The sequence below is a fragment of the Pelodiscus sinensis genome, chromosome 31, assembly GCF_052426305.1.
Source record: "Pelodiscus sinensis isolate ZL-2025 chromosome 31, ASM5242630v1, whole genome shotgun sequence".
Lineage (NCBI taxonomy): Eukaryota > Metazoa > Chordata > Testudines > Trionychidae > Pelodiscus > Pelodiscus sinensis.
In genome coordinates, this window is record NC_143082.1 from 4,948,325 (window position 1) to 4,960,702 (window position 12,378).

Genomic DNA, 12,378 nt, shown 5'->3' on the forward strand with positions numbered 1-12,378 from the left:
TGAGGATGCTACCTGAACCCACATCCCAGGGGGCCACTGCTGCCCCTGCAAGCCCGGCTTTGCATCCAGTTCCGGGGAGCAGAGCTTCACTGACTCAGCAGTGCAGCGCAATGGTGAGAGCCAGTTCATGCAGGAGCAGAGTGACGGATGCAAAAGGCCCCTGGGGCTGATGGGAAGATTCCCACTGGATCCAGTGGGGTTTGGGTCAGTGAGTAGAACCTGGGGCAGTAGAACACTGGTGCGCTAGGGTCACAAATGGCCATCCTGGATTCTGTCACCTAGATATTGATGAATGTTCCCACCATCCATCGCCCTGCGGCCCCAACTCCATTTGCAGAAACACGCTGGGCAGATACACCTGCACGTGCCAGGCAGGCTACCTCCCGCCCAGAAAGTCCAGTGCCCCCTTTAGCTGCACAGGTAAGTGTCTGGTATGGGGGACGTGTGTGGGGCTCCGGGTATGAAAGGCTAAAGCCTGCTGACCAGGTCACCCCACAATGGAGAGCTAGGTATGGAGCAGCCCTGCCGGCCCACCCGGGATTCTGTCTCTCCAAAGCCCCGACAGCTACAGAGATTTCATGGGGACGGTACTGGGGGCTCCTTCCCTCCCTGCAGGAACAGCTACCATGTAGCTCTCTTCCTGCCGCCCTCTGCTGACAAAACCCTAAAGTCCCTTTGGCCAGGGAGAGACAGGGTATGTCTACACTACAAAGTTAGTTCGAACTAACTTTCATAGGCGCTACACTAGCGCTCCGTTAGTTCGAATTTAATTCGAACTAATGGAGCGCTTAGTTCGAACTAGGTAATCCTCATTCCACGAGGATTAAGCCTAGTTCGAACTTACTAGTTCGAATTAAGGGCTGTGTAGACCCTTAATTCGAACTAGTGGGAGGCTAGCCCTCCCCAGGTTTCCCTGGTGGCCACTCTGGCCAACACCAGGGAAACTCTTCTGCCCCCCTCCCGGCCCCGGACCCCTTAAAGGGGCACGGGCTGGCTACGGTGCCCGTGCCAGGTGCAAGCCTGCCAGCACCCAGCCAGCAGACCCTGCACCTGGCACAGATTGAGCCACCCACCCGATGCCCCCCAGCCCTCCTCCTCTTCCTGGGACCAGGCTGGCGGCTCCCGGGAGCTTGCCCGGGACCGCAAGAGGCGGGCACCCGCCTGGGCTAGTGCAGACATCGTGGACCTCGTCCACGATCTCCGCACTAGGCACAGGAAAGTGGCAAGCTAGGGCAGGAGAGCTGCCAGCCTGGCCACCCAGGAGCAGGTGTGCATGAAAATCAAGGGGGTCCACTGAGACCCCCGACCCTGAGCCCTGAGCTTACAATGGCCGTCCTGGGTCAGACCAAAGGTCCATCTAGCCCAGTAGCCTGTCTGCCGACAGCGGCCAACCCTAGGAACCCTGGAGGGGATGGACCAAAGACAGTGACCAAGCCATTTGTCTCGTGCCATCCCTCTCCAGCCTTCCACAAACCTTGGGCAGGGACACCACTCCTACCCCCTGGCTAATACCACTCCATGTACCCAGCCTCCATTTCTTGATCTCACTTCCCTTTAAACTCTGTTCTAGTTGTAGCCTTCACAGCCTCCTGCAGCAAGGAGTTCCACAGGTTGACTCTTTGCTTTGTGAAGAACAACTTTCTGTTACTAGTTTGAAGCCTGCTAACCATTCCTTCCCTTTGGTGTCCTCTAGTCCTTCTATTATGGGAACTAATGAAGAACTTTTCTGTATGCACCCTCTCCACCCAACTCCTGCTTTTAGAGACCTCTATCCTGTCCCCCCTCTGTCTCCTCTTTTCTAAGCTGAAAGTCCCAGTCTCTTTAGCCTCTCTTCATATGGGACCTGTTCCCAACCCCTGATCATTTTAGTTGCCCTCCCCTCTCCCTGCCTCTCTCTTCCCCTCTCCCACCTCCTTTTCCCAGTCTCCCCCAGTTTTGTTCAATAAAGACAGATTCCATTTTTGAACACAATTGTCCTTTATTTTGTACATCAAGAAAAGGGGCTAGGGAAGGGTAAGTGGAAGGAGGTGAGGGAGGAATGGGGCACAAGCCCCCGATGGGGAGGACTGGGCTGGCTCTGTGGGCTTCTGGGGGTGGAAGCTCTCCTGCAGCCCGCCAATTGCCCCCTCTCCCCAGATGGCAGCCTGCGGCAAGTGCAGCCGGGCTGATGGCTGAGTGGTGTGATGTGCCCAGTGTGGGTACTCCGGGCACTCCAAGCCAGGACTGCTTTGCAAGCAGGGCACCCTGAGAACTGTCTGTCCAGGGTGGGGGTTGGGACCCTTTAAGCGCAGCCCTCGGCTAGCCTGACACAGCATCTCCACGCTCTAAGTCCTCCTCTGATGCCCTGCCTGCACTGCTTCCGGCCATCCTTAACCCCGGTTCAGGGTCCACTTAAAGTGGACATGCTAGTTCGAATTAGCAAAACGCTAATTCGAACTAGTTTTTAGTTCTAGACGCGTTAGTTCGAATTAGCTTAGTTCGAATTAACTAATTTGAACTAAGTTAGTTCAAATTAGCGCTGTAGTGTAGACATACCCTCAGATCCTCTGGTGGAGCTTCATTCTCTGATGTAGAGTCAGCGCATGCACTGGACCAGCGTCGTTAGACTCTGAACCCCGTGGCCAGCAGTCGGCACAGTGGCCCTGTCCTTATATGTAATACCCAGTGTGCAGGAATTGAACCTGGGAACTTCGGGCCTGACGTTGTGACGGTTGTGACATGGTTTAAATGAACCATTTTGGCTTTTTGTTTCAAAATGAGGTTTTTTGGGAAATTTAGCTAAGTTTGCATTTGATGGAAAAAGGCCAATGACCCCAATGCAAACCAGCCGCGACCTTTCACCCACGACATTGGATGAAAGGTTCGATCCCAGATGAACTGTTTGGTGTGTTTGTTTCAGTGAGAAAAGCCCTGAAAAATCCACCTTGGGTTGCCCAGGGACAATTTCCCCCTGGCTAATTTTAACTTGGTTTGGTCTCTGTTCTGAAAGCATCCGGGATTCATTCAGCTCTTCCCTGGCCCCTGAAAATGATCCAAGACACCAAGCCCTCTGTCACACTGTCCCTGCTACCTGAGCTAATGGGCTGAGTTTGTTACTGGGAGGCTGTTCAGACCAAAAACCTCTGCGTGGACCAGGCTCCTATGTCCAGCCCTATGAGGTCACGTGGGTGTGTTACTGTGTGATGTGATAGGGGGACATCTGCAGGGCAGGTGGGAGGTATGAATCCCAGCTCAAACAGACACCTCCCTCCCCAGTAGGACAGAGCATTCACAGGGGCCAGACAGTGGATTGTCTAGGGTCCTGGGCCCTTGGGCTGCTGTGTCTCAGATCCCAGGTGTGCGTTGGGGAGAAGCTGAGCTGTATGGTGGCCATGCTGCTTTGTAGTCCAGTCAGAGCTGGTGAATGTGTGTCTACACGGAGGGTTGTGGGGGGATTGCAGCTGTAGCTGCAGTGCTGACAGGGCCCCAGGCTGGGGTAAGGCAGCGCTGCAGATCACTGTGGTGCTGTGTGAATGAAGACAGTACCTAAGGTGTGCTGAGTGACAGTTGAACAGCCTCCACTCCCATTGGTTGCAGGGGCAGCTGGTGGGGCTCCGCCCCCAGGGTATAGCCCTACAATAATAGAAAATCAGATCTGGAAAACGGGATTGTCTCCCTGCATATCTGGGGAAACTGAGGCCTCTGGAAGGGAAGGGACTTGGCAAAGGTCACATGGGGAGTCTGTGGCAGAGTTGGGGTCAGAACCCAGGAGTCCTGTCTTCCCAGTCCCCTGTTTTCACCTCTAAATCCCAGGTGTCCTGTCATCCACTTCCCACGCCACTAGCACTGCTCCCTTTTGGGGGTGGGCAGTATATTGCAAACCTGCTGGGAGCCATATTCCTGGCATGGTGCCCCCCTCTGATGCCAGCTGCTGGTGCTACCTTCTCTCTCCCCGTCCTCCCATAAGACAAGGCTCTATTGTGCAGAGCTGGGCCCATCTGCATTCAGTGGTATGCCTATGAAGTCTCTGCCCCTGCAATCCCAGCTTTGCATCATGTTTTGGGGAACAGCACATCACAGACCCAGCAATGCAGTGCAATGGTGAGAGCCAGTTCAGGTACGGGGTAGAGTGACCAATGCAGAAGGTTCCTGGGGCTGAAGGAAAGATTCCCACTGGATCCAGTGGGGTTTGGGTCAGTGTGAGTTGTCTGGGGCAGTAGAACACTGGTGTCAACCTATATTCTCTCACCTAGATATTGATGAATGTTCCCGAGACCCATCGCCCTGTGGCCCCAACTCCATCTGCACCAACACACCGGGCAGTTACACCTGCACTTGCCGGGCAGGCTACCTCGCGCCCAGCCAGGTTGGCTCCCCTTTCAGCTGCACAGGTAAGTGTCTGACATGGGGTGCAGGGAAGCTCTAGATATGAGAGGCTAATGCTGGATCTCCAGTGGCTCCCATGCAAGAGCAGCTCTCCCTGCCCCACCCCACCCCACCTCTTCCTACTTTTGCCTGAGCTCCAGGTGCCGTGGCTGCAGCGATTTCATGAGGGTCCTTCCCACCCAGCCCGACTAGTTAGAGGATCTGTTGCCAAGCAGCTCGCTTCCTCCACCCCTCTGCTCACTGAACCGCATGGCCCCTGTGTCCACGGACACCTCCACTTTGCCATGGACCTGGGAGAGACAACTAGATTGTCTCCCTGCTCATGTGGGGAAACTACTTCTTCAAGGCGTGTCCCTGTGGATGCTCCACCTTAGGAGCACCAGTGCCATTGCACTCATGGTCGGTAGACGTCTAATTTCAGTGCCCTCTGGTTGGCTGTGCGTGCGCAGCACTGGCACATAACATTTAGAATGGTTATCCCACATAGACAGCCAACCACCTCCTTGTTTCTTCTCTGATTGCCGCCGGCTTCTGTCACAGTCACCTTCGTTCACTTCAGCCTTTAAACTCCTGTTAGATGTTTGTAGTTAGGTTAAGTTGAATTGTAAATTAGATTAGCCTTCTCCACCTTTTCTTAAAAAAAAAAAAAGACTAGAAAAGAAGAAAGGGGAAGAATGAGAATCTCCCCTGCACTTTACAGAAGCCGCGGTTTTCCAAGCCGACTCATAAGCAGTGCTTCACAAGAGACCGCCTAAAAGAAGAAATTTATCAGGACATGCCTGGTGCCTCAGGATTCAAAAAGTCTGAATCCTTCAGGCTATCTGTATCCATTGCTGACAGACACTCGTGCTGTGTCCGCTGCCTAGGTCAGGGTCATAACATGCAGCAGTTCAAGCACTGTCTGAAATTGATGAACAGGACCCGAAGATCCAGACAGCTGTAGATAAAAATGATGCAAATGGAGTCAGACTCCAGATCCACAACTGAGAAGGCTCCCCACACAACTAGATCCCCTGGGGTGCCCCGGATAGAGGGCTAGACTATATCCCAAGCCCCAGGGACCATGCCCAGAAAGAGGTCCCACTTTTGGTGGCATCAGACTCACTACCAACGAAGCACAGCAAGTCTGCCCCTGTGCCTACGAATACCAAGGTGACGGATAAGCAGATGGGGAAGGGGACTGGCACTCAGAAAAGCCAGGACCCGAAGGAGAAGGTGTGACCTTCCCCCTCTCCTCCCAAGACACCCATTGAATACAAGAAAAAATGCTCCAAGCTGGCACTGACAGACCCGCCACTAATGGCCATGCCGAAGGTGGTAACAACAGCAGCAATAGCTGCCATACCCACAGCACTGCTCAAATCACCGAAGAGGGTGCTGACAAAGATAGGAATGGCGCCACCAGCAGAAGCGCTGACAATGGCACCAGAGAGAGTATTCTCAGTGCCAGCTCCCGGTTCAGCAGTACAAGCACTTAAAGGGCCGGTACCACATAATAGCGTGAGAAAACACAAGAGCCATAGGCACTGGCCACAATACCTATGCCAGCACTGGCTCCATTTAGAACACAGAGCAACTTGATGCTCTCCTCACCATACCTGCCTTAGTTTACCGCCACAGTGGAGTTGGCAGCGGAGTTGGCGTCGGGAACACCATTACGTGCCCCCGGGGGCACCCTAACTTCCTCCAGGCATGGCTTCTCACCATCTTCACCTTCAATGCGCTCACTACTGAGCAAGGAGGAGGACGAAGAAGGCTTTTTATACAAGAGTCTCCCAAAAACGTCGTCCCCTAAGCCATGACAAGGTCAACAGTGGCAACAAACACAATGACTCCTGCCACCCATGGCAGCCAATTGGCCTTACTGGGACCCGTAGGCAGCCTACAGACTACTACAATCCCAGATACCTAAGGGGTGCCAGACACAAGAGTCCCCTGAGAACTCCCCTGAACAATCTACCTCGTCAGGGGAAGAAGGAGAAATGGATGTCACAGGTGCGGAAAGAGCATTAGACTCAATACCAAATGAGCATCTTACATCCTCAACAACCGAGGACACAATCATGCCCCCACCAAACATCACTGGGGATGATTTCAGGTCTTTCCAAGAGCTCTTTAGGAGGGTTGCAGTTGCTCTTGACATTCCACTTACAGCTATGCCCGAGACCCAGCACAAACTTACAAACATCCTGCACACCTCGTCGCAGAACAAGCTGGCCATCCCTATGAACAAAGCACTGATGGACCCAGCCAAGGCTCTGTGGCAGACTCCAGCATCAATTACACCGACCGGTAAATGTCTGGTTGAAAATACTTTGTAGCTCCAAAGAAAGCAGAATTCTTATTCGTTGGTGATAGAGGCTGCTAATCAAAGGGGCAAACAGCAGATGAACCACACAGGCCCACATGACAAAGAATGGAAGCATCTGGTGTATTGGGCAGAAAGGCCTACTCGTCTGCGAGCCTTCAGATCAGGATTGCAAATTACGTGGTGCTCCTTGCTAAGTACACACACCATGTATTTGATCACTTGTCAACCTTTAATAAAGAGATTCCTGACAACAAAAAGGAACAATACTGTGCAAACATGAAGGAAGGGACATTAATCACCAGAACAGCCCTACAGGTAGCACTGGATTCGGCAGACATCAAGGTCCTTAGTGTCCGCAGTTGTTATGAAGTGGGCAGGGCTGGCCCGAGCCATTTTGGCGCCCCAGACCCGGGAATGCGGCGCTGCCCCCGGGCGCATGGCGCATGTACGGGGCCACCCCCGGGGCTCACGGCGCATGCGCTGCCCGGCCCGGCCTGGCCACCACTGCTGGTGCGCAGCCCGGGGTGGACCGTGCCTGGCCGTGCAGGGCCCCGCGGGGATGGGGGGGGATGCGCGCCCCTTACAGCTGCCATCAGGTGCCCCCCATAGGTTGGCACCCTGGCCAACTGCCCGGCTAGCCCACCCCTTAGTCCAGCCCTGGAGGCGGGCGTCATGGCTTCACCTGTCAGGCTTCCCAAAGGAGATTCAATCCACAGTTGAAGATCTGCCGTTCGAGGGAACTAAGATGTTCGCCATGTCCACTAACGCTTCCTTCCATACACTTAAGGACTCCAGAGCCACTCTGAGGACACTGGGTATACAAATACCTTAAAACAAAAAGAAACAGGGAAGACCATTCCCATAGTGCTATAGACTAGCCCCGTATAATCAGCAACTGAGACATTACGACAATAGGCGAAGGCCCAGACAGAGCAGACACAGGCAGGCCTCCAACCAGGCAACTGCGCAGCACCCTTCAACATCCTGTCAAGCATTTTGAATGTTTAGTTCTGGGTTGGACAGCCCTGAATTTTCCAGGGCAGCAATACGAACATTATACATCATTTGGCAGCAGACTAGCTGCATTCTATCCAGTGTGGCAGACCATCACCACAGACAAATGGGTGTTGGAGAAACAACAAAACTGGTTACTGCATCCCATTTACTTCCATACTGCATCACCAACTCCCCTCCCCGTCCCTCTTCAGGGACCCCTCTCAGGAACTTGTGCTCACACAGGAAGCATAACACTGGAGGCTATAGAAGAGGTCCCACAAAACCACAAGGGGAAGGGGTTCTACTCCCTCTACTTCCTGACCACCAAGAAGTCAGGAGAGTGGAGACCAATATTAGATGTCTGAAAACTAAATCAATTTATTCGCTACCAGTGGTTCAAAATGACAAACCTAGCTACAATCATTCCAGCCTTGGGAAAAGGGGATTGACTGTCCACCCTCGACCTCTGAGATGCATACTTTCACATCACAATATACCCATCATACAGACAATTCCTGAGAGTCACTGTAGGAGACAGGCACTTTCAATACAAAGTGCTCCCATTCGGACTTTCAACAGCACCAATAGTTTTCTCAAAGGTCCTGGCCATTGCAGTGGCACACCTAAGAAGACTGGGTGTGATCATTTTATCATACCTAGACGATTGCCTAATAAGGGGGACCACAGCGCAAGACACACAGCAGGCAGTGGCCACCACCGAGCACTATTTGACACTCTGGGCCTACAGATCAATTTGGAGAAGTGTATCCTTACACCAACCCAGACCATAGACTTTATAGGTCTATAGACCAACCCACACCTGGACTGTACGAAAGTGGTAGAGTTGCTACCCCAACATAGATTCACAGTTATCACGGTTCTAGTGTCGTTAGCACAAACAAGCCCATACATAATGGCAAAACAATGTCTACAACTACTGGGGCACATGGCAGCCGTCATGTTCGTGGTACCGTATGCATGGCTGCACACGAGACTGATACAGGCCTGGCTGAGAATGTTGTACAGACCTCATGTACATCACATAAACAGGCACTTAGTTATGCTGAACAACATAAAATCCACACTAACTTGGTGGACAGTACATCAGAATGTCTGCAGGGGGGTTCCCTTCCAGCGTCCACCGGCAACTATTACAATTACAACAGACAGTTAATAGGATGGGGAGCTCACCTGAACAAAAAAGTAGTGCAGATTCAATGGCACAGAGACAAGACTGACAACCACATAAACGTGCTAGAACTCAGAGCAGTCCGCAACGCCTGTGCCCACTTCCAGACTACAATACAGAACAAAACAGTCCAAGTGTTAACAGACAACACCACAACGATGTACTACATCAATCGACAGGGGGTGTGTGATCCTACAAGTTATGCCAGGAAGCTGTAAATCTCTGGGAGTGGTGTATCCCCAGGAACATAACTCTCATAGTCTCCTCTCTCCCTGGCAAGCATAACAACATAGCAAACAGTCTCATCAGGGATTTCTCCCTCAGCCACGAATGGGAAATTGACCCTAAAATGATAAAACACCTTTTCCACATATGGAGTTTTCCCTCGATAGGCCTATTTGCCAGGACCAAAACCAAAAAGTGCTCATGCTATTGCTTGAGAGCAGGCATAGGACACCAATCCCTGGGAGATGCATTCAGCATAAAGTGGGAAGCACCTCTACTGTATGCATTCCCACTGTTTCTGCTGATTCCGTGCTCTATCCTGAAAATCAGAGAAGACAAAGCAAGGGTCATACTGATAGCCCACAAGTGGCCCAGGCAGATCTGGTACTTGTACCTGCTGCGGATGAGTGTTTGTCCACCATACACCTTCCTGCCAGTCCGATCTCTGTTGACGCAGCAAAACGACCAGAGCCACCAGTTGAACATACACTCTCTCCACCTCCATGCATGGATGGTGATTGGCTGATGCCTTCAGAGGTCGACTATCCCAAAGCAGTGCAGTGAATTCTAGTCAAGTGCTGTAGACCTGCAACAAGGAAAACAGATTCTATCAGATTCTATCAGAAATGGCACAGATTCAAGATGTGGTGCCTCAAACGCAACTGCACTCCAGCAAGATCAGGAGTGGCAGAAATACTTACTTACCTGCTAGAACTGCACAAAGTGGGACTATCAGTAAGTTCAAATACAGTCTTCCATAAGGACAAAGTGGTACTTTGTACTCACCCTAAATTCCTTCTGAAAGTAATTAGCTCCTTCCACTGTAACAAACCAATATACCTACCTGTTTTCTTTCCTAAACCCCATTAAGACAACAGAGAAAGGGCATTACATACCTTAGACGTCCGTAGACCAATCACTTTCTACCTTCCCCTTTTGAAAACCTCACAACTGTATGTTTCATCCACACAACTGTATGTTACCCCTATCCAAACAAAGACTATCTAAATGGATCTCAGACTGCATATGCCTGGCCTACAACATATTCAACAGAGAGCCCCCAACAACCATAAGAGCTCACTCCATGAGAGCCATGGCAACGACAACAGCCTTCCTCAGTGGAATCCCAACTGAGAACATCTGTAAAGCTGCCACGTGGGGTTCTGTTCACACATTCACATAGCATTATGCAATACAATCATTTGTGAACATGGACATACGCTTTGGCCAAACTGTACTCATAGTGCCTGGGTCAACAATGCTGAAGCACCTTCCACCAAGCACCCATGGGGACACTCCTCGAAGAAGAAAGGAAGGTTACTCACCAGGTGCAGTAACTGTGGTTCTTCGAGATGGTTGTCTCCATGGGTGCTCCACCTCCAACCTTCCTCCCCTCGACTTTGGATTTATCTGCAGAGAAGGAACTGAGGAGGTGGTCAGCTGAGCATGCAGGATAAACGTTCTGTTGTGTGCCAGTGCTCTGTGTGCACAGCCAACCAGAGGGCACTGCTATCAGAAGTCTGCCACCCATGGGCACAGCAGCGTTGGTGCACCTAAGGTGGAGCACCCACGGGGACAACCATCTTGAAGAACTAGTTACTGCACCTGGTGAGTACCCTTCCCTTCTAGAAAGGAAATGACTTGGCAAAGGTCACATGGGAGTCTGTTGTAGGGCTGGGGACAGAACTCAGGAGTTCTGACTCCCCAGTCCCCTGCTTTCACTACTAGGCCTCACTCCCCTCCTCATGCTGGGGATGGAACCCCAGCATGGGTGGTGGGTGAAGCTGTTGTCTCAGGTCGTGAGCTCCCCAGCCCACCTCTTCTGTCTGTGGCTCTGCTCATAATCCGCCCCTGCTCTGCCCAGTCCTCACCACTCCCCACTGTCTCCCTCTTCTCTTCCCTCCCACTCTCTGCTCGCCTCCTTCCAGCCAAATCCCTGAGCCCAAATGAAGCAAATCATATTTGAAAACAAAACTCCGCACCCTTCTGCATTTTTTCTAAAGAAAAGAGAGTGATTTCCACTGCAAGCCAGAGGTTGAAGACTGGGCATGCAGACTGTACCTGTGTGACAGCACTAAACTTGGGAATAACAAATGTCAAACACAGGTTTTTGGTTAAACCCAAAGTGTATCAGAGATTTATATGCAAAAACTTTGGGGTAAGGGCAAGTCAGCCTTCCTGCTGAATACAGCATTAATTACACAAGGTGGAGATCTCATGGTTTTACATTTTCTTAATCACTATTTCTAAGGTGATTTTATATTTTTAATGTTTTCTTAAACCTTCATAGAGGAATCGTCCCTCATTACTACATATTCCGCTGACTGAAATAAAGACATTGAAAATAATCCCTCACAGAGTTTTAATGTGTTCATAACAATTCTTGTTGTTTTTAGAAAAAGAGAACCCCAATTTATTGTGTGTAATCTCCATAACAACTTTAAAACATAAGTTTCCATATATTTTAGGCATAAGAAAGGACTTTATATCTTACTAAGGTACTGATTTTGGTGTAGGGTCCTTTTAAAAATAGATGATGACACTGTCAGAAGTTAAAAAGGGTGGTCTGGGTATGAAAGGCTAATGCCTGCTGAGCAGGTCACCCCAGGAACAAAGATGCAAAAGGCTCCTGGGGCTGATGGAAGAATTCCCACTGGACCCAATGGGTTTGGGTCAGTGTATGGGGCCCAGGTCAGTAGAACACTGGTGTCCTAGTGTCACACATGGCCAGCCTGGATTCTTCCCCATCCAGATATTGACGAATGTTCCCAAGACCCATCGCCCTGCGGCCCCAACTCCATCTGCACCAACACACTGGGCAGTTACATCTGCAGGTGCCGGGCAGGCTACCTCCCACCCATCCAGTCTGATGTCCGTTTCAGCTGCACAGGTAAGTGTCTGATACAGGGGATGTATGTGGGGCTCCGGATATGAAAGGCTAATGCCTGCTGACCAGGTCACCACACACTGTCCGGGTATGTCTACACTACCCTCCTAGTTCGAACTAGGAGGGTAATGTAGGCATACCGCACTTGCAAATGAAGCCCGGGATTTGAATTTCCCGGGCTTCATTTGCATAAGCGGGGAGCCGCCATTTTTAAAACCCCGCTGGTTCGAACCCCGTGCAGCGCAGCTACACGGGGCTCAAACTAGGTAGTTCGGACTAGGATTCCTGGAACGAGGAATCCTAGTCCGAACTACCTAGTTCGAGCCCCGTGTAGCCGTGCTGCACGGGGTTCGAACCAGCGGGGTTTTAAAAATGGCGGCTCCCCGCTTATGCAAATGAAGCCCG

The 12,378-nt window shown here is 51.4% G+C and overlaps 2 protein-coding genes across 2 annotated transcripts in view; both read left to right on the forward strand.

Moving 5' to 3' along the window:
* The window catches only part of LOC149520913 (adhesion G protein-coupled receptor E3-like), a 57,976-nt gene that overhangs the window by 19,047 nt on the left and 26,551 nt on the right, over window positions 1-12,378 (forward strand). The window contains exons 8-10 of the mRNA XM_089774826.1: window positions 283-420; window positions 4,233-4,370; window positions 11,839-11,976. Coding sequence (XP_089630952.1) covers window positions 283-420; window positions 4,233-4,370; window positions 11,839-11,976 — 414 coding nt within the window. The remainder of the gene's footprint in view (window positions 1-282; window positions 421-4,232; window positions 4,371-11,838; window positions 11,977-12,378) is intronic.
* Window positions 1-12,378, forward strand: part of LOC102463292 (uncharacterized) — a 180,374-nt gene that overhangs the window by 18,983 nt on the left and 149,013 nt on the right. The window lies entirely within an intron of this gene.